This window comes from Phoca vitulina, unplaced genomic scaffold, assembly GCF_004348235.1.
Source record: "Phoca vitulina isolate PV1807 unplaced genomic scaffold, GSC_HSeal_1.0 scaffold87, whole genome shotgun sequence".
Lineage (NCBI taxonomy): Eukaryota > Metazoa > Chordata > Mammalia > Carnivora > Phocidae > Phoca > Phoca vitulina.
In genome coordinates this window covers 389733-416014 of record NW_022589790.1, presented here as the reverse complement: position 1 = coordinate 416014, position 26282 = coordinate 389733, and the positions used below count along the sequence as shown (strand labels likewise).

Here is a 26282-nt window from a genome sequence, read left to right as displayed (position 1 = left end):
TAACTGTATTTTCTCTTCCTAATGATATTCTTAACATTTTCTTTTCTCTAGCTTACTTCATTTTAAGAATGCAGTATATACTACATACAGCATACAGAATATGTTATTGGTAAAGCTTGAGGTTGACAGTAGGCTACTGGTCATTTTTGGGGAGTCTGAAGTTACATGTGGATTTTCAGCTGTGTTGTTCAGGGGTCAACTGTGTATTTTAACTCATAGCTCTAAGAGGAGCCTGATCTTAAAAGGGTTTTTCTGCACATGAGTTTATTTCTTCCTGGTTCCCTCCCTTCCTTTCCTCTGTCCCTCTTCTTTTTTTCTCCTTCATGTTTGGGAAAGAAGTAAAACACAAAGAATGGAGGAGAAAATGTAAAAAGGAAAAGAAGAGATGTAAAATTTAGCATTTTATAGAGAATGGCTGTACTCCCATTTCCTTGAAAAAGATCTGGCCAATATAATTAAAATAAATTATTTAACTTCAGAGTGCCTTTTAACAAACATTTTTGTATATGGCCAAAATAACATGATCTCATAATTATTCATTAATATTTTAAATACGAACTAGGTATTAAATGTTTCTCCGCTGTCCACAAAATGTCTTTCATTGCTGATTTGTGGATCCTATATAGGGACCATTGATTGCATCTGATTATATCCCTTAATTCTTTTCAAATCTAAAATAGTCTTGACACCAGGTTGTTGAAGGCAGCAGACCAGTTATCCTGCAAGAAAGTCTTCCATTCTCATTTTGTCTGATTGCTGCTTTGTTTTCATCTGGCCAGTTCCTCTAATTCTTAATCAAGGTAAACATTGTTGATGTGTACTTCATGTTCCGTCATATCATCATATTGAGAGACAGAGTCAGTATCTGGTTCTCCACCCGTTAGTGTTGTGAAGATTGATGAAGAAGGTAACCTTTTATTCCTCCCTTATGATCAGAAAACAATTTGGGTGATGGTGTTACCTTAGCATTACACCAGTGCCAATGATTCATCTAATGGTTTAAACACAATTTATAATCCTTGCCTAAAGAAGGAATTATAAAATGAAGTTGCTTTTTGTTTATTTGTTTCATTCTTCATTTATTAGCTGTCATTCTTTTGCAAAGTAGGACTATTCAGCTGGGGCTGTTTGGTCAACTCTGAAGTGCGGTACCTGCTGAAAATATAAACACTTAAATCTTTCTCTTTAGTTACGAGTTTTCTTAGTTTAAAAGCTGTGTCAGATTAACATAACAATAAAAATTAAAAAAAAAAAGCTGTGTCAGATGGTGGCTGACGTGCACCTAATGCCTTCCCTTTTCTCACCTCTCCCTACTTGCTTTCTTCATGCCCCCGTGACTGCAGTAGTTCCTTCCTGCTGCTAATCCCCCTCTACAGCACTGCCCGCTCTGTTTTCTGCAGCACCGATGATGATCCTGTTATCCACAAATTTTTGATTCCATTTCATTCCATTATAATCATGATTCTTTTTGCTCCAATTGCCACAGCTTTGGCCAGTGAGGACCCCTTTTAGCTGGCTCCTGTGTCATGTTGACTTAGGTTTTTGGCCCTAAAGGATGTCTCAGGCTTTATACATTTTATACATTTCTTTCCCCAAACTTGTAGTTGGCCATTTTACAAAGAACTTTGCTTTCTCAAAACTGAGGATTAGGGGTATTGTTAGTCCAGAGATAACATTGTTTCCAGAACATTTCACTGTGTAATTAAAAACAAATTTGAAATCATGACTGTAGGGGCGCCTGGGTGGCTCAGTTAATTAAGCGTCCGACTCTTGATTTCAGCTCTGGTCATGATCTCGGGGTCCTGAGATCAGGCCCCCTTCTGAGCTCAGAGTGTGTGTGCTTGTTCCTCTCCCTTGTGCGGGCTCTCTCAAATAAATAAATAAATAAATAAATAAAATCTTAAAAAATAAGATTGTGTATTTATATTGATATTCTCAAGTCAACTTTGGTGTTGTTTTCACTTAATCTCTTTGATTTATAAACCTTTTCTTACCCTAAAAAGCTTGGTTCCTAACATCTTTAACCCAAGTACTTATTTGCTTAATCCTAAACTGTGAAGTGAATAATCCAGTATAATACCAATAGTTCACATCATTCTCTTCACAGCTGCATGGTTTTCCGTAGTATGGCTGCACAGTAACTCATTTAACCATACGTTCTTATTAGTGGTCACTTAAGTTGTTTGTATTTTCATACACAGTGCTGTAATGAGTAATTCAGAAAAGTACATGGTTGTATGTTTTGTTAGTATTGCTTGTCTGAAAATGTCCTTTTGTTTGTCTTCACACTTGAACAAGTGTTTGAGTACAGAATGTTTTTTAGTTAAGGTAAAATTTATATAAACTGAAATGTATAGACCTTAAATGTACAGTTTGGGTTTTGATAAATATATATGCCAATATAAATCCACCCTCATTTAAGATACTGAATACTTCCATCAATTTCCATAAGGGCAGCCACTGTAACCACTGCAAATTCATGTAAATGGAATCTTTTGGGTCTTTTCATTCAGTGTAATGTTTGAGATTCATCTATATATGTGTATGTATCAATACTTCATTCTTTTTTTTATTGCTGAGTAGTATTTGTATGGATATATCACAATTTGATTATCCTTTCATTGTTGATGGACATTTCGGTTGTTTTCAGTTTTTGGCAAGTATGAATAAAACTATTTTGCACATTTATATAAATGTATTTTTGTGGAAATACATTTTTATTTTTATTTGGTAAATACCAAAGGGTAGGTTTACTGAGTTACAGCCTATGTAATTACTCTCTTAGATATTACGTTATCATCTCTTTTGTTTTTCCACAAAAAAGTATGTTTAATTTTTGCCAATGTTTGCCTTTTGTTTTAGTAAGAATTATGTTTATAGTATACTGTGACTTTCCTTTTTTGCCCCAATCTTGTTTTAGAGATTCTAATATTCAAATACTTCTTCCCCTGCTAGATCTGCACTCTTACCTTTTTATCTCAGTTTGTGTTGTTCCACAGTTGACTTCTTTACTTATAGTTTTTGTTTTTCAGTGTTGTTCTCTTTAACTTCTTTAAGCACAAGAAACAATTTTCTGTGGAATATTTTTCTATTTCTGTAGTCTGTCTCCCTTCCTTCCTTCCTTCCTTCCCCAGTGATTTTGTATAATCATTGTGCTGTGTGTGTTACACTTGTATTTGACCACTCTGTGTTGACTTGCTTTTTATTCAGGTATGGCATGGGTGGGTTCTTAGGCACTTCTGTTGGTTTCCCCTCAGATTGATTTTGAAGGTTAGGTATAGATGGGGGAGAGGCAGGCTGTTGGCACGCCTTTTGTCTGTGGGTTGTTAGGATTAGTGGATTTCAGCCCCCAATTGGTGGTTTTTGTAATTACATATATTTTCCCATGGGGAACATTCAGATATTTGATTGTCCCTGATTTTGACTGAGTATAAGTTTGATTCTGGCAGAAAAATAGACCAGAGAGGCTCCTATCCCTTGCTTTATGTCCCTGCCTCCAGCAGCTGTTTTCTTTCCACTCTTAGTCAGAGGATGGTTAAAATAGATTTAATATAAAGGCTGTAATTAGGGAACTATGAATCTATTTGGGGCTATGGGGTGGGGTATAACTTTTTGCAAGGACCTTTGTGAATATATTTATTCTAGTCTGCTTCTGTAGTTCTTGTTTTCTTTTCTCTCTACCTTAGATTCTGATAAATCCCTCCCTATGGATTTTTTTTTTTAATCTTTTTTTTTTTTTTTTTTTAGGTTTTTTTTTTTTTTTTGAGAGAGAGAGAGAATGAGAGACAGAGAGCATGAGAGGGGGGAGGATCAGAGGGAGAAGCAGACTCCCTGCCAAGCAGGGAGCCCGATGCGGGACTCAATCCCGGGACTCCAGGATCATGACCTGAGCTGAAGGCAGTCGCTTAACCAACTGAGCCACCCAGGCGCCCCCTCCCTATGGGTTTTTATAAAAACTCTCCCAGTGATTCCTGTCCCATCCCCCTTACTGCACCTACACATGCACGCACACACACACACACTCGCGTGTAGCATTCTGGAATTGTAGAGAATATGTGGATTTCTAAATTTGTTCCCTATCTAGATGGTAGTTTTTCTAAGTTTATGGTATGCAGTTAGGTTACTCTTAGTTTAAGTGCTCCAGGATAGTCTTTATTAGTTGTGTTATGGTTTGTAACTCTGCTTTGCAACACTAACTTTCCCACGATGGCTATAGTTCTGTAGTTTTAAGCCATTCCTTACAATATTTAATTATGAAAGCATATCTTTCTGTGTTGGTAAATAATGTCCTGTGTTTAAGGTAAATAATTCTTCTAAGATAATGAAAACTGTTTCTCTGAGATCTAGAGTGGGGATGGGCTTTATGCTGCCAGGATCAGTAGTGACGCCTGGCCCTGGGTTGGAGGAATAGGGGATTGACTAGTCAGGTGCTCCATACCTGCTGACTCTGGCGTAGCTGTTTTTAAAAGTCTTTTGTAATCCTTGGCAGTTTTCAAGTCTGTTTTGGAAACCTTTTAGTCTTCTTAGATAAAAATACGGTATGTCACTGCAGGTTATTTAGAGGAGAGATCTGCTTGTTGATTTCAAAGTCTTGGGAAACGTCCTAAATTGTATGCATTCTTACATCCTTTTCTCTACCAACACTATGTTTTGCCAGACTCCCAAAAAAATAGGGGAAGGGCGTTGCTCAGTGGGCAGATGTGCTCCTCTTGCTGCTGCTGGAAAGAGTTTGTCCAGTTTGCTACCTTTTTTTTAATTTGACTATAGTTGACACAAAGTGTTACATTAGTTTCAGGTGTACACTGTAGTGATTGGACAATTTATGTGCTACCATTTCTTTTATTCTGTCGTACTCTTTTTTCCCCCTACTTCCAAATCCTTACTCTCAGGAATTTGGAAATAAAGATGGTCTCCTTGCTGCTTTCGAGTTTAATGAGCTGTCTCTTAAAATTTTTTTTAAAGATTTTATTACTTATTTGACAGAGAGCAAGAGCACAAGCAGGGGGAGCAGCAGAGGGAGAGGGAGAGGGAGAAGCAGGCTCCCCGCTGAGCAGGGAGCCTGATGTGGGACTCGATGCCAGGACCCTGGGATCATGACCTGAGCTGAAGGCAGATGCTTAACCAACTGAGCCACCCAGGCGCCCCTGGTTTTCAGATTTCTTAGCTCAGTAACACTTTTATCCATTCTCTGACATGTGATCAAACTCTGGACCTTGATTCAAACTAAGCTCACATGAGGTTGATAAATCAGACTTCTCAACTTCCACTAAGAAGTCAAATGATTAATAATAGGACCAAAATACTAACTTCAGCTGGACAGAGCCAGTTTCTTACCATTGTTAAATTTTATTGGGAAAAGTCAATAAAGATCAGATGGTTGGTTTTTGTTTTTTTTTTTTAAAGTAGAATCTGGTTAGGATAATGGCATTTGGGTGATGGGCTGTACTCATCAAGCTCTGGTAGCCTGACACAACATTTTATATTTTCTAGGTTGTTTCTGGAATATTCATATCATTCAAAAAGGGCACTTGCTTTGCCAGGTAGTCCTCTAGAATAGGAACAGTTTCTGACTCTGTAGTTCTCTGTTAGGTATTTTGTATCATCAGTCTAAAAACTTTAGTCATTGTATTCTAGTCTCAAGAAGTTAACATGTAAGAGAACAGTTTGTTTTATCAATAATATTTAACAAAACAAAAAATAGATGTGCTGTTTTTTGTGCAGATGATTAGTCTCACCATTTATATTTTTCCAAGCAGCTTTTTAAGGATTATTTACCTCCTTCTGTGTTTTGACTACGCAGTCAGAGCCCATTTCTGTTTCAAAAATAGCTCTACTCCCCATCACTAGGGACGCAGCATAGCATAATGAAAGTTGCTTTGACTTTTTTCCAGTCTTTTTTTTATTGTGGCAAATACACATAAAATTTACCGTCTTAACCATTTTTAAGTGTAGCAGTCAGTAGTACTATATACATTCATAATGTTGTGCAACCATTACCATCATCCATCTCCATAATTCTTCTTTTGTAGGCTGAAACTCTACACATGTTCAGTAACTTCCCTTCCCCAGCCCTGGCAACTACCATTCTACTTTCTGTCTCTCTGAGTTTGACTACATTAGTACCTCATGTAAATGAAATCATACAATATTTGTCTTCTTGTGATTGGCTTATTTCACTTAGAAAGTAGCTTTAACTTTTAATTAGACACAAAGCCTGACTCTGCTACTTCTCAGCCTTATAATACTGGTTAAATTGCTTAAGCCTTTTTGGGCTTCAGGTTTCTGTTGGTAAAATGGAGTTAATTCTGACTGCAGGAAGAACTAGCAAACGACTAAATCTATTGAGATAAGAAGAAAACCAAGATAAAAGATACCCTGGAAGCCAAATGAATAAGTGTGTCTACAAGGGAGTGATCCTTTACATCAAATACTGATCATAGGACAAGCAAAAGGAGGTCTAAGAAACGACCATTGGATATAACAATGTGAGGTCACTGGTTTTCTTCTTGGCAGTTTTTGGTGGAATGTTAAAAGCACATACTGATTTGAATGACTCTAACTGGGAAAAGAGGACTAGGAGACAGAGAGCATATACAAGTCCTGGGGATAATTTTTTTTTTGTGAAGAGAATGAGAAAAAAGTAACTGGAGGGAGAAATGGGGTCAGGACTTTATTATATTTAAATAGAGGAAATAATACCATGTATGTGTATATTGAAAGTAAAGATCTGGTATAGAGAGAAAAAGTGATGTCGGAGAGAATTGCCAAGTAATGTCCTTGAATAGGCAAGATGATGGCGTGGGATTGAGTGTTCAGAGGGCAAGCAGTTTGTCCTACTAAAAGAGTGTAGATGGGTGGAGGTGGGAGTTCATAGAAAGGTCTCTTGTGTTTTCTGTTTCAGTGAGAAAATAGAAGTAAGAAAGGGAAGATGGAGGAGTAAATGTTAGAGGTTCGAAGGGAGAAGTCATGTAGAAGGGACTAGGAGAATTAACAGTATAATTTCCTGGCAGCACAAATAGTCCATTAGAGGTAAATGATTGCTGCTGACTGGCTCACTTTAAGTTCACATGGTGGTAAGTTCTTCTCCAGCTATATTTAGCTGAGTAGGTATCCAGAGAAGGTGGAGAGTTGGCTGAAGTGGGTTTGAGCTCATCTAAGTGAGTAAGGTCAAGTGAGACTCAGTCAAGGAGTTTGGAGGAATATGCAAAGGGCGTGAAACTTGATTTCACCTAAATATTCTCTGAATGTATTGATAACAAAGGATTAAGGAAATAATCACAAGTGAAATGAACAATAGTCCTTCAGTATCAATTTATATTTAGTACTTCAAATTGATTCTCAGAAATGGTTTTTACACTTGGTTTTTCCAAATATAGGTATATATAGTGTATATAGTACATTTGATTGCTGTGCCTTGTAAATTGTTTAATCCATGTCAATTTCCTCTCGTCTTATTTTCATGTCATTTATTTGTTGAAATTAGGTCTTTCTCATGTAGAACTTTGCATATTCTGCATCTGGCCAGCTGTATTTTTGTGGAGTTATTTACGATTTTTAAAAATTTTTTAATTGTGGTTAAAATATAACAAAATTTATGCCTTAGCCCTTTTTAAGTATATGGTTCAGTAGTGTTCAGTGTGTTCACGTTGTTGTGTCTTGTGTTATTTTTAACATAGTCCTCTATCTCCTTTATTTTGTTCAGCTGGTGCCAGAAGTAGAAGGGCTTGATATGATTCACATTCAAATTTTTTTTTTTTAAAGATTTTATTTATGTATTTGACAGAGAGAGAGACAGCGAGAGAGGGAACACAAGCAGGGGGAGTGGGAGAGGGAGAAGCAGGCTTCCTGCTGAGCAGGGAGCCCGACGTGGGGCTCGATCCCAGGACCCTGGAATCATGACCTGAGCCGAAGGCAGACGCTTAACGACTGAGCCACCCAGGCGCCACCTCACATTCAATTTACTTTTAATATGTTTTGATGAGGGGGCAAGGGCATAGTAGTGTTGGCACATAGATCTGGTCCTAATGATGAGATTAGCCATTGGGTTGAGGTCTCATAGCCTAGATATGCATTTATAATTTATCCATTGGATTTTTTTTTCACCTAATGCTTTTTTTTTTTTTGAAGATTTTATTTATTTATTTGACAGAGAGAGACACAGCGAGAGAGGGAATACAAGCAGGGGGAGATGGAGAGGGAGAAGCAGGCTTCCTGCTGAGCAGGGAGCCCGACGTGGGGCTCGATCCCAGGACCCTGGAATCATGACCTGAGCCGAAGGCAGACGCTTAACCGCTGAGCCACCCAGGCGCCCCTCACCTAATGCTTTTATTAATCATTGGTGATCATTGCCTAGATCCATTTTTTTTCATTAGGGGTTGTGAAATGGTGATTTTGTAATTATGTAACTCTTTTGCATTTATTAGCTGAAATTCTGTTAAGAACATTCCCTTATCTAGTTTCGGCCAGAAATGCAGGATAAATGCTTGATTCTTTCCCTTTTCCCACTTTTTAGGTGACTGAGATACATATTTTTTTTTAATTAAAGTTTTAATTCATGTAGTATATAATGACTCAGAGCCATTCTTTTGATGTTCATGTCTTATCTGTGGCCACTGGTTGCTTCTCCAGGCTGTCTGCTGTGTCGTCCACAGCCACAGTGTCTTTGTTAGCATCCAGCCCTATTTTTTATTTTTCTGATCCTGGACCTGAAATCCTCCATTTCTCCAAGAAGCGCCTAGTTCTTTTTCGTGGGAAATGGTATTTAGAGATCATAATATGGGTGTTTATTTTTAAAAAGACATCGTTGTTTTCAGTTATTTGGTTCTTCAGAATACTGATTGGATTTTTTTAATTCAACAGGCATGCCCAAAGAAAAATACGAGCCCCCTGACCCTAGGAGGATGTACACAATTATGTCCTCCGAGGAAGCAGCAAATGGAAAGAAATCACATTGGGCAGAGCTTGAAATAAGTGGTAAGACCTGCGTACATAAATTTATGGTTTGGAATCAAGATATGGTAGAAAATTAAGTTTTCTAATGCCAGTACACAAAAGAGGCAATGCTGTATTTTGCCAGTGCTAATTTATCTTAGAGGTGGGAAGGTTCAGTGGAAGGAACATGGTTTCAAAGTTCAAAACCCATTCATTGCTTATTCTCTAAGTATCAGTGTCCTTTTATAAAATGGGGATAATAACAAGGATGAAATGAGAATAACACATGTGAAATGCCTAGTGTGCAGAGGTTTGTTCTGATAACGTAATTCTCTGATAAAGTAGGCTCGAGCTTTTATATTATCAAATAACAGATTTCCAGTGGGGTGGGAAATACCTATCCTAGTATAGGTTATGTGATAGATTTCTTTCTCCTTATTTTCTTCATTTGTTTTTCAGTCTGAGTCTCCAGGGATGGCCTTATTCAGGAACACAAAATCTTAAAAGAATTTAAAGCAGATCTCAAAGTTCCCTTCTACCTTAATGCAGTCTAGACATAGAGAAATAGATGAGCCTCAGAGATACCCCATAATCCCTGCCAGTGGGCATGCAGCCTCTTTTTTTTTTTTTTTTTTAAGATTTTATTTTTTTATTTTTTTATTTACTTATTTGACAGAGAGAGACACAGCCAGAGAGGGAACACAAGCAGGGGGACTGGGAGTGGGAGAAGCAGGCTTCCCGCTGAGTGAGGAGCCCGACGTGGGGCCTGATCCCAGGACTCTGGGATCATGACCTGAGCCGAAGGCAGATGCTTAACGACTGAGCCACCCAGGCGCATTGGCCCCAATGCAGCCTCTTTTTTAATACTTCAGAGGTGGTAAGGGGACGTTGTTACCTCTCAAGGCAACTAGTGCTAAAGAAGTTTTGTGTTAATGTTGGCCTGATAGGCCTCACCATACTTTTCTTCCAATCTGTCTTGATTTTTGCCTTCTGAAATAATGAAGAACAAGTTTTCTCTTCTTTTTCCTGACTGCCTTGGATTTTCTTTTTTTTTAAATTTAATGCAGCAAACATACTGAGCATATGCTATGTGTAAAACATTTTGCTAGGTGCTGTAGTAGGTGTAAGGAAGATAGACAGATGGAAAAAAAAACATGGTCTCTGTCATCCTGGAGCTTATGCATATTAGGAAGTGAGAAGAACAGAGTATACCAGTATAAATAACTAATAGACAAAATATAACTGCCAGTCTAGATAGAAAAGTATTTACAGGAAGCAAAAAAGTAAGTAATAATAGTAATATTCTTCCCTTGTCAGCTCAAAATTTCTGGTTAACCTATTCAGTACCTAAACACTCTCCCTGGGTACCCACATTAGTCTCTCCTGGTTTCCCTCTCTCGAGGTTTTTAGAGTGCTGGTGGTGGTAATTAAGTTCAGTTTCATAGAGTAGGTGTGGTAGAGTAAAAATTTTCTTTTTTCCCCTCTCTTGTCAGATTTAACTTTCTGGGTCAGGGTAGCCCAAAGGGAAATACGCTCTCTGATTTACCAGTTACTTTCAAAGCTTAGGCAGTCACCCATTCCTGCTTTCCCCTTTGAATTTCTTCAGGATTGGTATCTGGTTGTATTTTTCTCTTTTTTCAGCCTCTATTAGCAGTTTTTGAATTGTATGTCCTTGGCTTATAGGAAGTTTCCTTTTTCTTACAGTGTCAGGATAAGCTTAGAAAGTACTCAGTGAGATTATATGTCTGAGGTTAAGGGGATTTTTCTTTACTCTTTTCCTCCCTCTACCTCATGTTGGGAACTCCTTGCAAATGAGCTTTGGGAAGAAATCTGTATACAAGATAGGAAGGAAGTATGTTAGTATCATTTAGAATAAACCATTGGTTGAAATAGGTCTATGGAATAGGGTCTAGTAATAAAGCCACAATCAGGAAGGTCACTTTATTGTCTTAGCCAGTCTTTAATACATAAGCTCCTGTGTGTAGAAATTGTCAAGACTGACTTCAGTTCATGCGAAGACAGTTCATATATATGCTTTAGCACCAGTTCCCTAAGATTCTGTGATGCAAAGTTCTAGGGATCTGAGGTCATTGAACCCTAGACCCACAGTTATCTCATGCACTCCTCTGGTTCCAGGGGGAATGGGTGGGTGGTGAGTTCCTTTTGCCATTTGGAGGTAACCAGATAGTCAAATGACTACTGATCATTTACTTTTTAAAGAAAGCTTTTTTTTTTTTTTTCACTGTAAAATGAAACACATAAAACCACACAGACAAATCTATTAATGAATTATTATAAAGCCAAAAGCCTTGTAAAACCACTATCCAGGTCAAGAATTAGAACTTTTTCATCTACCCCGGAGCCCCTTCCATTGAGCTTTAATACCAAATTATGTATATCTAAGCATTATAGTTTAGTCCCCTACCCCCTGTTTTTATTTAGTATGTCTTAATTTACAGGTTCCCCCCTCTATGTTGAACTTGAGTGGTTTGACTTGTTTCCCCACAGTCTGTTTTGCTTACTGAGACTCATACAGTTCAACATGTTTTTCATCCTCTGCAAATGGGCATCTGGATGCAGAGGCTTGATCAGGCTCCTATTTATCCCCTGGCCAGGGCTCAAGGTAGTGCTGTGCTTTTTCTTCAGACAGCACATAAAGTCCGAAGGTCTTCTTTTCTACTGATGTTCAGTGCCTAGAGCCGTTAATTCCTTCAGGGTGCAAAATAGTGATATTCTAATTCTGTCATTTTTTTTTTCCCCCATTAAGTGAGCTACATCTATAAAGAGATGCTTTTCCTTACTTACAGATTGATAACCCAGTGTACAGTTTATATAGGGAAGGCAGAAAAGAAAGTTTCTTTCCTTTTATTTACTAGTTTTCAATATAAACTATCATCCTTTGAGGGTGACTAATTAGGTTTTTTAAAGTGTCATTATTACTGTATCTAAACATTTGGGTTTCAGATATACGTCATGAATTGTAATTATTACTTTTATTGTGATGCTTAAATTGTCCTGTTGTTGACTAATGGGAGAGCTTCTTAAATGATTTCTGGGTTTTTCATACAACCCTAATTGTCTTTGGTAGTTTCCTTGCTGTCTGGTATAGCAAGATTTTCTTGACTCATCTTGTGTATTTATGCCTCCAACCTGGAATATATAATTTTTTCCAAGAAATCTGGTTTTTTTGTTTTTTTTTTTTTTAGGTGGAAATGATATTTCAAGACCAAAATATCTGTTGCTAGGGATGCTTGTTGCTATTGGGTTGGTCATTGTTTCTAGGTCTTTCCACTGGACAGAGCTAGGAAATAGGACTATACATATCATATCTTTTCATCATATATATATATAGAGAGAGAGAAAGAGAGTCACACATATTTATGATGGAAGGATATATATTTATATGATATTTACATGCTTAATATAAAATATTTTTAAATATATAAAATATATTTGTATATTTACAGTTAAGATATCTTGTTAAAATATACTGATACTTTTGATTCAGATTTAGAATAACAGGGATTTTTAGTTAACCTTTGCTATAATTACCTGTTTGTCTCCTTTAATACTGAGTGTCCTAGTTCTCAGGGACGTGGGATGATGGAATTTGAATATCCTGTAATTACTTATTTGGTTTATCCCATATTACATTGCAGTCTCAGAATAACGGTACGAAAAATACTACCACTAATATGAGACCTGAAAGCAGGTAGAACTGACTGGAATATTATTCCCATTCCCCACCCCACTCCCATTAAATAGTTCTACTCTATATTGTGAGAGTATGTTTTCATTACATACTGTCAGGCTTCCCATTTAACCTGCATACAATCTCCATTTGGACTTTGTTTTCTAAGTAAGTATATATTCAGTGCTTCCCACTAGTTCATTTATCTCTAATCATTTTGGTTTTCTGGAATCTTATTCTCTAGATGTTTCCTTAGGAAGGGCTCATGGGAACAATATTCCCTGAGTTTCTTGCATGTTGATAACAGTTTTTGTCCTTTATATTTGAATGTCAGTTTGGCTGAATGTAAAATCAGTGGCTCACGTTCTTTCCTGAAATATCTTGAATATGTTGCTTCAGTTTTGCAGTAGACTTTGATGACAGTCTAATTTTCTTTCACGTACTAATTAGTTGCTCTTTTTGCCTAGATGCCCAAAGGATTTTTTTTTGTAAATCAGTAATTTTACTGGAATATATCTTGGTGTTGGTTTTGTTCTAACTTGATATTCATAGGTACAGTATATTAAGAAAAACGTGTACATGTGTAGTATGAATTTTTTTTCTTTTAGTTTCAGGACAGTTTGGATAATAACTTTCAGTATTCTGATTCCTTTGTGTTTTTTCAGAGATTTATTCTCTGAATTTGCATATTTGTCTCTTGAATCATTTTTAAAACTTAAAAAAATTAAGGTCTAATTTACAGGAAAATAAAAATAAAATGCAGTAAAACTCACCCTTTATTGTTGTATAGTTCTTTTATAAGTACAAACAGTTGTGTAACCACCACCACAGATACAGTATGAGTTTCATCACCCCCAAAAAACTTCCCCATGCACCTTTTTTTAAGATTTTATTTATTAGAGAAAGAGCACGAGGGGGGGTGGGGAAAAGCAGAGGGAGAGGGAAAAGAACATTCCCTTCTGAGCATGGAGCCTGAGGTGGGGCTCCATCCCAGGACCCTGAGATTATGACCTCTTGAGCCGAGGTCAAGAATGGGACGCTTAACTGACTGAGCCACCCAGGCGTCCCTAAAGTAGACTTTATTTTTTAGAGCCATTTTAGGTTCACAGCAAATGTGACACAGTATTGTGCATGATTCCCCCTCTATCAACGTCCTCTACCAAATGGTACATTTGTTGCAGGTGATGAACCTACACTGACTGACACATTATCATCCAAAGTCCATACTTTACATTATAGGGTTCACTCTTCGGTGTTGTACATTTTATGGGTCTGGACAAATACATAATGACATATATCCAACATTATAAATCATAGTATTTTCACTGCCCTAAAAGTCTTCTGTGCTCTGGCATTTCATCCTCCTTCCCTCTCCCTGAACCCCTGGCAACCAGTGATCCATAGTTTTGCCTTTTCCAGAATGTCACATAGTTGAAATTATATGTATGTAGCCTTATAGATTGACTTCTTTCACTTAGTAATGTGCATTTAAGTTCCTCCATGTCTTTTCATAGGTTGATAGTTACTTTCTTTTTAGTGCTAAATAATATTCCATTGTCTGGATGTACTACAGTTTATTTATCCATTCATCTACTGAAGGATATCTTTGTTGCTTCCAAGTTTTGGCAGTTATGAATAAAACTGCTATAAACATCCATGTGCAGGTTTTTGTGTGGATGTAAGTTTTCAGTTCCTTTGGGTAAATGCTAGGGAGTGTGATTGCTAGATCATATGGTAAGAATATGTTTAGTTTTGTAAGAAACTGCTAAACTCTTCCAAAATGTCTATATCATTTTGCATTTCCACTAGCAGTGAATGAGACTTCTTGTTGCTCCACATGCTTTCCAGCATTTGATGTCGGTGTTCAGGATTTTGACCATTCTAAATGGTATATGTAGTGGTATCTCGTTGTTTTAATTTTCATTTCCCTGATGACATATGATTAAGAGCATCTTTTCATATGCTTATTATATACTTACCTGCACATTTACTTTGGTGTGGTGTCCACATCTTTTGACCATTTTTAAATTGGATTATTTTCTTATTGTTGAGTTTTAAGAGTTCTTTGTATATTTTGGATGACAGTCCTTCACCAGATAGGTCTTTGCAAATGTTTTCTCCCAGTCTGTGGCCTGTCGTCTGATTCTCGTCATTGACAGCATCTTTCACAGAGCAGAAGTTATTAATTCTGATGAAGTCCAGCTTATTATTTCTTTCATGGGTTGTGCTTTTGTTGTTATATCTAAAAAGTCATTGCAAACCTAAATCATAGTTGATTTTCTTCTGTGTTATCTTCTAGGATTTTTATGGTTTTATGTTTTACATATAGGTCTGTGATCCATTTTGAGTTAGTTTTTATGAAGAGTGTAAGGTATCTTTTTTTTTTTTTTTTTGCTTGTGGATGTCCAGTTATTCTAGCACCATCTGTTGGAAAAGTGTTTCTCCGTTGTATTGCCTTTGCTTTTTTGTCAAAGATCAGTTGACTGCCCAAAGATCTGGGCCCTGTTCTGTTGATCTGTTTGTCTATTCTTTTGCCAATAACTACACTGTCTCGATCACTGTATCTTTATAGTAAGTCCTGAAGGCAGCTAACATCAGTTCTCCAGCTTTCTTCTTCTCCTTCAGTTTTGTGTTGGCTATTCTGTGGTCTTTTGCCTCTGCATATAAACTTTAAAATTAGTTTGTCAATATCCATAAAATAACTTGCTGGACGTTTAGTTGAGATTGCATTGAATCTATAGGTCAAGTTGGGAAGAGCTGACATCTTGATAATATTGAGTCTTCCTATCCATGAACATGGAATATGTGTCCATTTATTTAGTTCTTTGATTTCTTTCATCAGAGTTTTAGTTTTCCTCATACAGATCATGTGTATATTTTGTTAGATATTTATTTCATTTTTGGGGTGCTAGTGGTTTTGTTTTTAATGTCAAATTCCAATTGTTCATTGCTGGTATATAAGAAAAGAATTGATTTTGAATCTGTAGTTCTTCATTTATTTGTGATTTTTAAAAATATCTTCCTTTTCTAAAAGCATTCTCTTTTTGTGGTTATTCATTATTAAGTTCTTGGTAGTTTAGTTTTCCTTTACTGAGTTTTTCTAATTCTTATTTATGTTCTTTTATTGCTTTTATCATTTTCTTAATGCCAAACTTTTAGCTCAGTTTGAAATTGTAAGTAATAGTTTTTGGGGCATTTATGGTATGCTTTCCTTGTCTATAGGGAGTTATTTTGGTAACTTTTTTTTTTAAGATTTATTTATTTATTTTTAGAGAGAGAAAGAAAGAGCACATGCACGTGGGCGAGAGCACACAAGCGTGGGGGGGGGCGGGGGGAGAGAGAATCTCAAGCAGACTCCCCACTGAGCACGGAACCCAGCTTGGGGCTCGATCTCATGACCCTGAGCCTGAGCCGAAACCAAGAGTCGAACACTTAACCGACTGAGCCACCCAGGTGCCCTATTTCGGTAACTTTTAAAAATACTTAATAACTTACGAGATTTGAGCATATAAACTTTTCATTTTTGTTTAAACTTAGTTTTTATGAAGTTCCCGGAGGTGTGATTCAGGATTGTTTTTCTAACTTCAGAGCTCCCTCTTCTGGTTTTTGCAGTGAAACTTTCTGATTCTGTTCCCTTCTCTCATTTTTATCTGGACCTTTTTCACCCCTTTATCTCTTTTATGCCTTTCTCACTAAATTTTAATTTATTTCTGGAGGTTTTTTTCCTCAGAGGCCTTGGCTGGTCAGTTTGTGGAGTTCCTGGGGTCCAGACTGCTTTCGGACTTATTGTGGACGGTTTGCACTTATAACTGAATTACACTAAACTCCTCCCAGTTGCAGTGATGTTCTCAGATGGGTGCTTCTAGTGGATACTAGTTGGTTTCTCTCTTTTTAGTTCTGGTAGTTGGGTTTAAATATGTTGTCATGTGATTTATCTTCTCTTTTCCTATCTGTTTTTTGTTGCCTTTTCTCTCCTTTTGAATTAACTAGGTACTTTTGGTAAAATTGCATTTTATCTCCTTTGTTGACTAATAAGCTATCATTCTTTAATAATGGTTGCTTTAGGGTTTATAATATAAAGTGTATCAAGAATATTTATATATTACTTCGTATTTGGCATAAGAGTCTTAACAATCTACTTCTGTTTATTTTCTCCTGATGTTTGTGCCATTGCTGTCATATATTTTCCTTATACATGTTATAATATCTCACATTGTATTGTTATTTTTCCTTTAAAGGGTGAAGTATTAGGAAAAGTTTTTTTGTTTTTGTTTTTGTTTTGGAAAAGTTGTTTTTATTTACCCATGTACTTACTGTTTCCAGTGTTCTTCATTCCTTTGTGTATAGGCAAGTTTCTGTTACCCTTTTCCTTCCAATTGAAGGACTTCCCTTAATATTTCCTGTAATAGAAGTCTGTTGGTGATTTTTTAATTCAGGTTTCATGTTTGAAAACGCCTTTTACTTTGCCTTATTTTTTAGCAAGGTATTTTTTTGGGGTATAGAGTTCTAGCTTGACAGTTTTCATCTTTCAGTACTTTAAAGATCCTGTTCCACCATCTTCTTGCTTGCATTGTTTTTGATGAGAAGTTTGCTGTCTTCTTATCCTATTTTCTTTTATGTATGTCCTTTTTCTGTAGCTGCTTTAAGACTTTCTCTTTATTACTAATTTTAAGCAATGTGATTATGATGTACCTTGGTGTCTTTTTTTTTTTTTTTTTTACCTTGTGCTTAGGTTTTGTTGAACCTCTTGGATCTGTAGGTTTATAGTGTTCATGAAATTTGAAAAAGTTTGGGTCACTCTTCAAATAATTTTTTATGTTTTCCCCTCCCCCACCCACCTTTTTTGGAATACAGTTACTTTTTCTTCAAGTTGTCCCACAGCTCACTAATTCTCTGTTTAATTTGTTCCATTCCCCCCCCCCGCCTTTGGACAGTTTTTATTGCTGTATCTTCAGTTTCATCAATCTTTTCTTTACAGTATCTAATTTGCTGTTAATTTCATCCAGTAATAGTATATTTTTCATAACTGGAATTTAAAAGTATTTTTTTTTTAATCTTCCATGCCTTTACTTAACATTTTGCCTCCACCTTTTTGAGGGTATGTAATACAGTTATAATAACTTTCAATGTCCTTATTTGCTAATTCTATCTTTTTCATTTCTGGGTTGCTTTGATTCCTTTCCACTCCCCCCTACCCATTTCTCTTTTTCTCTCTTTTTGCATGCCTGGTAATTTTTTATTAGACACATTGCATTGTGAATTTTACTGTTTTGGGTGCTGGATGTTTTTATACTCCTGTAAATACTCCTGAGCTTTGTTCTGGGATGCAGTTAAATCATTTGGAAACTGTTTGATTCTCTCAAGGTTTGCTTTTAAGTACCACCTCTCTGAATTCCCTGAGTTATGAAATTTTCCATCTGGTGGAATGTCTGATCCTAAGGATTGTTCCCTTTGCCCTTTTCAGTTTGTCCTCACTCCCCCATTTCTGGCCTCAGGTTTTCTTCACATGCATTTGCTTATTACTACTCAGCTGAAGATTCAGGAGGGTCCTCAGATCTTTAGAGTGTTCTATCTGTGCGGGTCTGTCTCCTCTTTGGCACTAAGCCCTGTGAACTCTAGCCACCTTGGCGTCTCTGGACTGCCAGCTTCATCTCAGTTCCATCCCCCTGCACTACTCTGAGGAAACTGTCCAGGCTGAACAGTCTCAAAGGCTCACATTGTTTGTTTCCCGTCTGTCAATGATTATTGTCTTGTGCTACCTGGTGTGGAGTGTCTGAAACTCAGTTTTTCATATATTTGTTTGGTTTTTAGTTGTTTTATGTGGGAGGGTAAATTCAGTCTGTGTCACTCTATCTTCTTTAAAGTGTAAGCCCATCATAGTTTTTTTTTTAAAGATTGTGTTTGGTAAGTCTAGTATCCGAATCTCTTGGGAGTTCTGTTTTGTTGTTTCTCTTTTTCTTTTGGTTTTCAATCCTTTGGTAAGTTTCACTGAATGCTGGGAATTATAGGAAATGGTAGAATAATTTGATGGTCTGTCTGGATGGTGTTTTCTTCCTTTGGAGTGGATTTGCTTTTGTCCCTGGCAGGCAGTCATGGTAGGAGCGGCTCCCCACAATCTAATCAGGAATCCATCTCATTTGAGTGAGGTGTTCAGTGGGTTGGCTTACTTCAGGTCACACTTACTCCATTAGTAGGTCCTAACTGGAATCTTGGTGGTTTAGCAGGGTCTTTTTCCTTGGTATTTCCTGAATTCCTGTGTTGTTTCCCCAGTGGTGGAAAAGGGATTAAAGCTTTGCTTTTAGCTCCTCAGCGCCTCTGTTTTCGCCCCACGTACTTGCCTTTGCTGCTTGTGATTCTCCATATTTGCCAAAGGTAATGTGGGATCTGTCCTGACTACTACTTCTCTTTGCTCCTCTTCTCACTTCTTTGTCTCTCATTTCTTTGCTGTCTTTGTAGTTCTCCAGTGCTTTCAAATTTATTTTTGTGTTTTGTACCCTATTTTCATCTAGTTTTTCTTTCTCTCCGGAGGATGATTTGTCAACAACAAATTATTCTCTTGTTACAGGAAGCTGAAATTCAGATGCATACAAATTTTTAAATTCTGCCTAAAGAATCTGCAGATACCAAACAATTTTCATGTTTCTCTTGTTTCATTGCATGGTGGCAGCCTTGTAATTGCCTGCTTTTGAGGTACACCTAGCCCAGAGCAGCTACTTGTTCCAGGCCCTTGAGCTGGCAGTGGAGGGTAGGGAAAAACATACTAACCAGAGCCACACTCAGGAACCTTCCAGGGGAAAGGGGCTAGTCTTTTCCCCACCCCACCCCCATTTTCAAGACTGTATATATTTGTCTCTAGAAGGTAGCCCTGAACTGGCCTTTTCACTTTTCATACTTGGGGGAGCCTGTGACTCAGGGCTTCCACTTTTAGGAATCTCTCCATACTCCTGGTTGGGGAGATACGTGCAGTCGTAGACCTCACGCTCTGGTGACACGCGTATGCTGACTCGCCGCTGCTGCCGTCTGCCCCGGGCCTTTCCTCCCCATTCTTCACGCCCACAGTACAGCTGGCCTGCTGGGTGATGTTTCTCGATGGATTTCTAGCCAAGGATATGTGGTTCAGAAGATTGTTGCTGTAGTCCTGGTAATCTGGATTTTGTGTCTCAGAGTTTTTGGCTCCTCTGAAAACATCACTGAGAACTTGTATGTATTCAGTGGCACCTTGAAGGATATCAGCTTTGCTAGGTTTCCTGCTTTGGGGAAGAAATGGCACAAGCGTCTTCAGCTTGGCAAAACCAAGGTTGAGATTTTTTTATCTGCTCATGCTCCTTGGTGTTGGCCACGCACCGCTGGTCCAGCACCAGTTGGAGGTGCGTCCTCGGTAGAAGAGTAGCTGCCCCAGGGCAGCCACTTGAGCTAGCAGATGGCGACCCGCTGTTCTCAGCCTGTCCTCCGGCACCTTGGCCTGCAGGGCACCCAGAAGAGCAGGCGCAGGGGGTGCGTCGCTGGCGGATGGTGGCAGGCCTCCTCGGTAGTCTTTAAATGACACCGGAATCAGGTGCCTTAGCTATAGAGCCACACGTTAGCCTTTTCTAGTTTGTGACATTTTCTGACATTTTGAAGGCTTCGGTTGAGTTTGAGTTTAGTTTGAGTAAGTTCTATTCATGTTTTCCCATGGAAGAGTGGTAGACCATGTCTCTCAAATTCTGGATCACATTCTTCTGATTTTTTTAAAGAGAATATTACATTTAGCTCTTTTGGTAAGTGTAACTTTTGGTAAATGTCACTCCAGAGTCAAGCAGCTTTCCATATGTCGTCAGCTTATACAGCTGTCTGCCCTCTGGGTGACCCTGGTGTCTGCTTTGTGGAAGTTTAGAGTGGGGACAGGTAAACAGGAGAGGAGGGAAACTCAAGTGGAGGCAGGACATCTGGAATAGGAGTTTTGAGGCCATCACGTACTTACTGGAAATCACTTACATGTTATTCACTCATTGATTCTGAAACTTCTGATGAGGTAGGTTATGGGACGTAAGATTTCAGGAGTCTTACAGGCTGTAGGAGAAGACTCCCACAAGAAGATAATTGTAAAACCATGATAAATACAGGACAAAAAGCCTGACCTATTATCTTTTCTTTTAAGACGGTCTTAGCCAGCCTGGCAGGATCAGGGAAAGCATCCTAGAATAGCTGACTACTAAGTTAATGATACTAGCCAGGGGAAAGTGGAGTTAAGGACATCTCAGGAAGAGGGGATGTGGAGAACCTAAAAAAGCATACAGTGGAGGTCTCCCTTTCACCCCCCTCCCCCATTACACTTCCCAGCATGCACACGCTTAATGCATTCACACACAGGGTTAGTAGGTTCTTCTGCATTCTTCTGGAGTCCTTCTGTGCATATACAAATACAGATTCTTACTCCACACCAAATTTTTTTTTTTAAAGATTTTATTTTTATTTGAGAGAGAGAGAATGAGAGAGAGCGAGTACATGAGAGGGGGGAGGGTCAGAGGGAGAAGCAGACTCCCTGCCGAGCAGGGAGCCCGATGCGGGACTCGATCCAGGACTCCAGGATCATGACCTGAGCCGAAGGCAGTCGCTTAACCAACTGAGCCACCCAGGCGCCCACTCCACACCTAATTTTTAATTCAAAAGAGAATATATACATATTTCTGCACTGTGCTTTTTTTTTCATGTAATATTGTATTGTGGAGAGATTTCTATTTTAAATAAGGATATAGACAGCTCTCCTGTAACCATAATATTTCTGTCACTGTAATTTAAGTAGTACTATAGTGATGGTCAGTCCGTGACAAACAGAGCTACAGTGAATAACCTTGTAGATTGGTTTGCATCTCTTCTAATACATCTGTAGGTCAAAAGGGTATATGCCTTTATAATTTTGACAGATGATACTTGACTATTTTTTTTTAAAATAATGAAATTCAGAATCAATTTACCTAGTCCTGGCATTTTTATCATGATCCTGTTGTTTTATAAATTAGGATGATTTATAGGAATCTTTCTGTTGTCCTTTTTGTATCCTTAAGTATAATATACTTATTAAATTTATTCCTAGGTATTTTATTTTCTGATTCTTACTATAAATAGGGTCTTCTGTTATTTTTTCGTCTGACTATTGTATACATACAAATTATTGTTGTCTGTATGTAATTTTGTTTGTTCTTTGTTATGCTGTAAAATTTTTTTTTTTATATAACAGTCTTATTGAGATAGAATTCACATATCCTTCAATTCACTCAGTAAAGGGCACAGTTCAGGGGGTTTTAGTGTATTCACAGAGTTGTGCAACCATTACCACAGTCACTTTGAAAACATTTTTAGCACCCCAGCGGAAACCCTGAACTCATTAGCAGTCACTTCCCATTTCCCACCAGTCCCCTAGCCCTAGGTAACCAGTAATTTATTTTTTACATTTGTAGATTTGCCTGTTGTGAATATTTTATATACATGGAATCATACAACATGTGGTCTTTGTGCCTGCCTTCTTTCATTAGCATAATGTTCTCAAGATTCATCCGTGTTGTAGCATGGGTCAGTACTCCATTCCTTTGAGTGGCTGAATAATATTCCATGTGCGGCTATCATGCCATTATTTATCTGTGGAAGGACACACTCTTGTGTGTCTCCTCTACTCTCAGTACTCTGTTATAACCCTCCTTCACTTCGACACCGGATGTGTGGGTTTTCCACACATCCAGCAATTCTCTGACACCATCTCAATTCTGATAGTAGTGTCAGGTACCACAGGTTACGGGTTCAGTCCCATGGGACTGTTCCCCCCAACTTCAGATAGTAGTCACAGGTCCAGGTTGTTACTTGTGCTTCTGACTGAGGAGCTCTAAACCCAGACCTTCCCAGGAACCCCTCCTTGGGTTTCATTTGCTGTATTGGCTCAACAGAACTAGGAAAAGAGTTTACTTACTAGATTACTAGTTTATTATAAAAACTCAAGAACAGCCAAATGGAAGAGATGCGTAGGGCAGGGTGTAGGGAACAGACGAGAAACTTCCATGCTCTTTCTAGACCCCTCACCATACCTCCCTGTATTCTTCATCTTGGAAGCGCAGAACTCCATAGTTGAGGGATTCCTTCAGAGGCTTCATTAGGCACGGTTGATTAAATCTGGTGATTGATCTAACCTCCTGCCTCCTCTCCTCCCTGGTTGTTGTTGGGGGAGGGGGAGAAGGGGCTTGGTGAGGGACTGAAAGTTTCAACCCTCTTATCCTGATTGGCTTCCCTGGCAACCAGCCCCCATTCGTGGGGGCTTTAAAAAAGTCACCTCATTTAACGTTAAACTCTGGTGTCCTTGGAAGGGCACCTATGATAACAAAAGACACTTTACTGCTTAATCACTTAGGAAATTCCGGGGGTTTTAGGAGCTCTGTACTGGAAACAGAGGTGAAGACCAAATGTATATTTCTTTCTTTCTTTCTTTTTTTTAAAGATTTTATGTATTTATTTGAGAGAAGGAGAGAAGAGAGAGAGTGCGGGCAAGTGGGGGGAGGGAGAGGGACAAGCAGACTCCGTGCTGAGCAGGGAGCCCAACATGGGGCTCAGTCGCAGGACCCTGAGATCATGACTTGAGCTGAAACCAAGAGTCAGATGCTTAACTGACTGAGCCACCCAGGTGGCTCAAATATGTATTTCTTGTTATAAATCAAAATAGCACAGATTGTTTCTACTTTTTGGCTCTAAAGAATAATACTGCTCTGAACAGTTGTGTACAGGTTTTTATGTGGGCATTTTCATTTCTCTCAGGTAGATACTTAGGAGTAGAATTACTGTATCATATGGTAAATGCTTAACTTTTTGAGTAACTGCCAGACTGTTTTCTAAAGTTTCTGCATCATTCTACATTCTAAACCAGACTTGTTAGGAGGGTTCTAATTTCTCCACTCCTTGGCAACAATTGTTACATCCGTCTTTTTGATTTAGCCATCTTAGTGGGGGTAAAAGAAGTATTTCATTGTGGTTTTCATTAGCATTTCCCTGATGGCTCATGAAATGGAGCATCCTTGCGTGTGTTTATTGGCCATTTGTTTATCTTCCTTGGAGATGATATGAACTTTTGATAATGAAAAAGTAGGTAATGAGTGGATGGGGGAAGTGTAAAATGATCTATTTCCCTTTCATTGTAGGGAATCAAGTTTAAAAGCGAAACATGCAGTTAAAACTGTAAGGATTCTAACCTTTAATGTTTTTAGAATCTCTTAACCTTAGATCGGTGTTAGAAAATCTTTTATAGCAAAAAAAAGTTTGACAGTCTATCATTCCATCATTTTTTCACTTTTTTCTTTTTAAAATCACATTAAAGAATCATGTATAGTTTGACTCACTTTGATTCCTGTTTATTTTTTTATATTAACACGAATGTGATGTAATGGTAGTTACACTGGGTGATGGAATTTTAGTATTTTTAAACAGTGCTGAACTATTTAAAGCATGTTCGTTTAAAAAGTAAATTTATTAACTGGGCACCAGGCTGGCTCAGTCGATGGATCACGTGACTCTCTATCTTGGGGTTGTGAGTTCAAGCCCCTAAGCTGGGTGTGGAGATTACTTAAAAATAAAATCTTTTAAAAAATTAAGTTTTTTAGAAAAGTATGAGGGGCATAACTGGTTAGGTGTTAGTCACTGAGCTTTGCAACAAACATTTCCTTTTGCTCAGGTCAAACAGTTACTAAATGGTAGAGCTCCTTGGCGGTAGAGCACAGACTGCAGCGGGAGTCCACTGATGCAAGTGCGTCCCTGTGGTCATCTGCATCACACCGCAGCAGTCGTTCTCTGTCGAACCTGAGAGCCTCACCTTTCTCTCGCTTTCTGTTTCCTAATACTTGCCTCAGTCTTTCCATTCTCAGGTTCTAGGCTTTTTACCTTCCTGTCTAACCTTATTTTACTTAAGCTAGTGTTAAATTTGAGCAAGCTGCATTCTTTCATTGCATTTAAGACTGGAATTCCTTTCCACCAAAGCTTAATGAGTGTACGTTTGCCGTTGTGTTTTCCTTCATGGATCGGAACTTCCATTTGTTAACTCACATGCTTTGGTGTGTTAAGTACGTTTCCTTCCCCATCAACTTTACGGTGTTTAAATTAAGCACTATCAGGGTATTTGATCTGCCAACTGTTCTCCTTAGTGCCCTTCTTGTAATTCATGTAACTTAATTGGGGCCCTTTTCTCCCTTGTAATCCAGTTTGCCATTCTCACAACACAGTCTTCCTTTTCTGAAGTTGCAGTTTACCTAGCTACGAGCCTGAAATCCTGGTCTTTAACTTCATCAGGAGTTGTGAGTGGGGAAAATTTCAACTGGCCACCTTATCCAATTACAGTGGAGTCTTGTTACTCACAGTGGTTAAGTTCTGTGTAGTCACCTGGAGGATGGTATTACCAGATACTTGCTCCCATAGGAGATACATGGTTAGGTTCCTACGAACTTATGGCCACAACATTTTCATCAGCTGATCAATACGTAAGCTTGTATTAGGTTTATTTATTTTTTTTTAAAGATTTTATTTATTTGTCAGAGTGAGCACAGGCAGGAGAAGGGGCAGGCAGAGGGATAAGCAGGCTCCCCACTGAGCAAGGAGCCCGATGCAGGACTCGATCCCAGCACCCTTGGATCACGACCTGAGCCGAAGGCAGACGCTTAACCAACTGAGCCACCCAGGCATCCCTTGTGTTAGGTTTGAAGATACCTTATTTAATGTATATCGTCAGCTCCTTAACCTTAAACACGTGGACACTGTAACTGATGCCTGAAGGCAGCTTACCTAAAACACTGGGCACGTCACAGCCTTGCACTTAGCATTTCAGCATCATGCTTGGGGGCCATGTAAACCCCAAATCACCCACAAAAAGCACAAATATGCAAAAACTGTGGCACTCAATAGTGTATAAGGCACTTTTTCACTTTGTGAAAGGTGGAGCAAGAGGCCAGAGTGTTGCCTTGTTGGACCTCATCTCAGAACTGCTCTGGGTGACTACTGTTTCTGCTATTCTGCCTGTTTGTGAATGAGTGACAGCTGCAGGAGTTGCTTTTGGGTTTACAAGTAAACTTGAGGGAGTAGAATCCACAAATACAGAGTCTAGGAAAAATGGAGATCAACTGTAATTGCTCTTCTAAAATGCCAGTTTTAGAGATTCACTCAAGATTTTTTCTTGTTTTTTTCTAAATCTACGTATGTGGAGGTAATAATTTTGATTTCTTCGTAGGTATGTTAATTACACCTGGTCCCTTTAGTGTTTGCTGATCACCCCTCTGATTTCAGGGAACACTATTTAGATTCCCCCTGTCTCCTGGTATTTAACAATAAAGGATTCTGGACACTTTAGAATGGAATTACTTCTCAAAACACACCTCTTAATTTAGGTCAGGATAATCTCTGCATTTCTCAAGTCACAAAGCTGCTTAAAATTGAATGTAAATTTTTGGGTGCATATGAAAATGTACAGTTTTATGGAGAAATAAGTAGATAACCTCAGAATTTCAAAAGGTAACTGTCTTTTGTTCATTGACCTCTCTCTAAAATTAGAGACCTTAATTTCTTGGATTACATAGTTCCACCAGTAGAGATTTATCTAATTGAGGAATTGTGGTGGGGCAAAGGATATTCATATTTAAATTTTTAGTAGGAAACCAGTAGG

The 26282-nt window shown here is 38.2% G+C and overlaps 1 protein-coding gene and 1 pseudogene across 3 annotated transcripts in view; one reads left to right on the top strand and one right to left on the bottom strand.

The window, feature by feature from the left end:
• Positions 1–26282, top strand: part of CNOT6 (CCR4-NOT transcription complex subunit 6) — a 70204-nt gene that overhangs the window by 13323 nt on the left and 30599 nt on the right. For all 3 annotated transcript variants that reach the window (XM_032395710.1, XM_032395713.1, XM_032395711.1), the window contains exon 2: positions 8860–8973. In XM_032395710.1, the coding sequence (XP_032251601.1) occupies positions 8862–8973 (112 nt within the window). In that variant the 5' untranslated portion in view covers positions 8860–8861. The remainder of the gene's footprint in view (positions 1–8859; positions 8974–26282) is intronic.
• Positions 19139–22743, bottom strand: LOC116626410 (annotated as a pseudogene).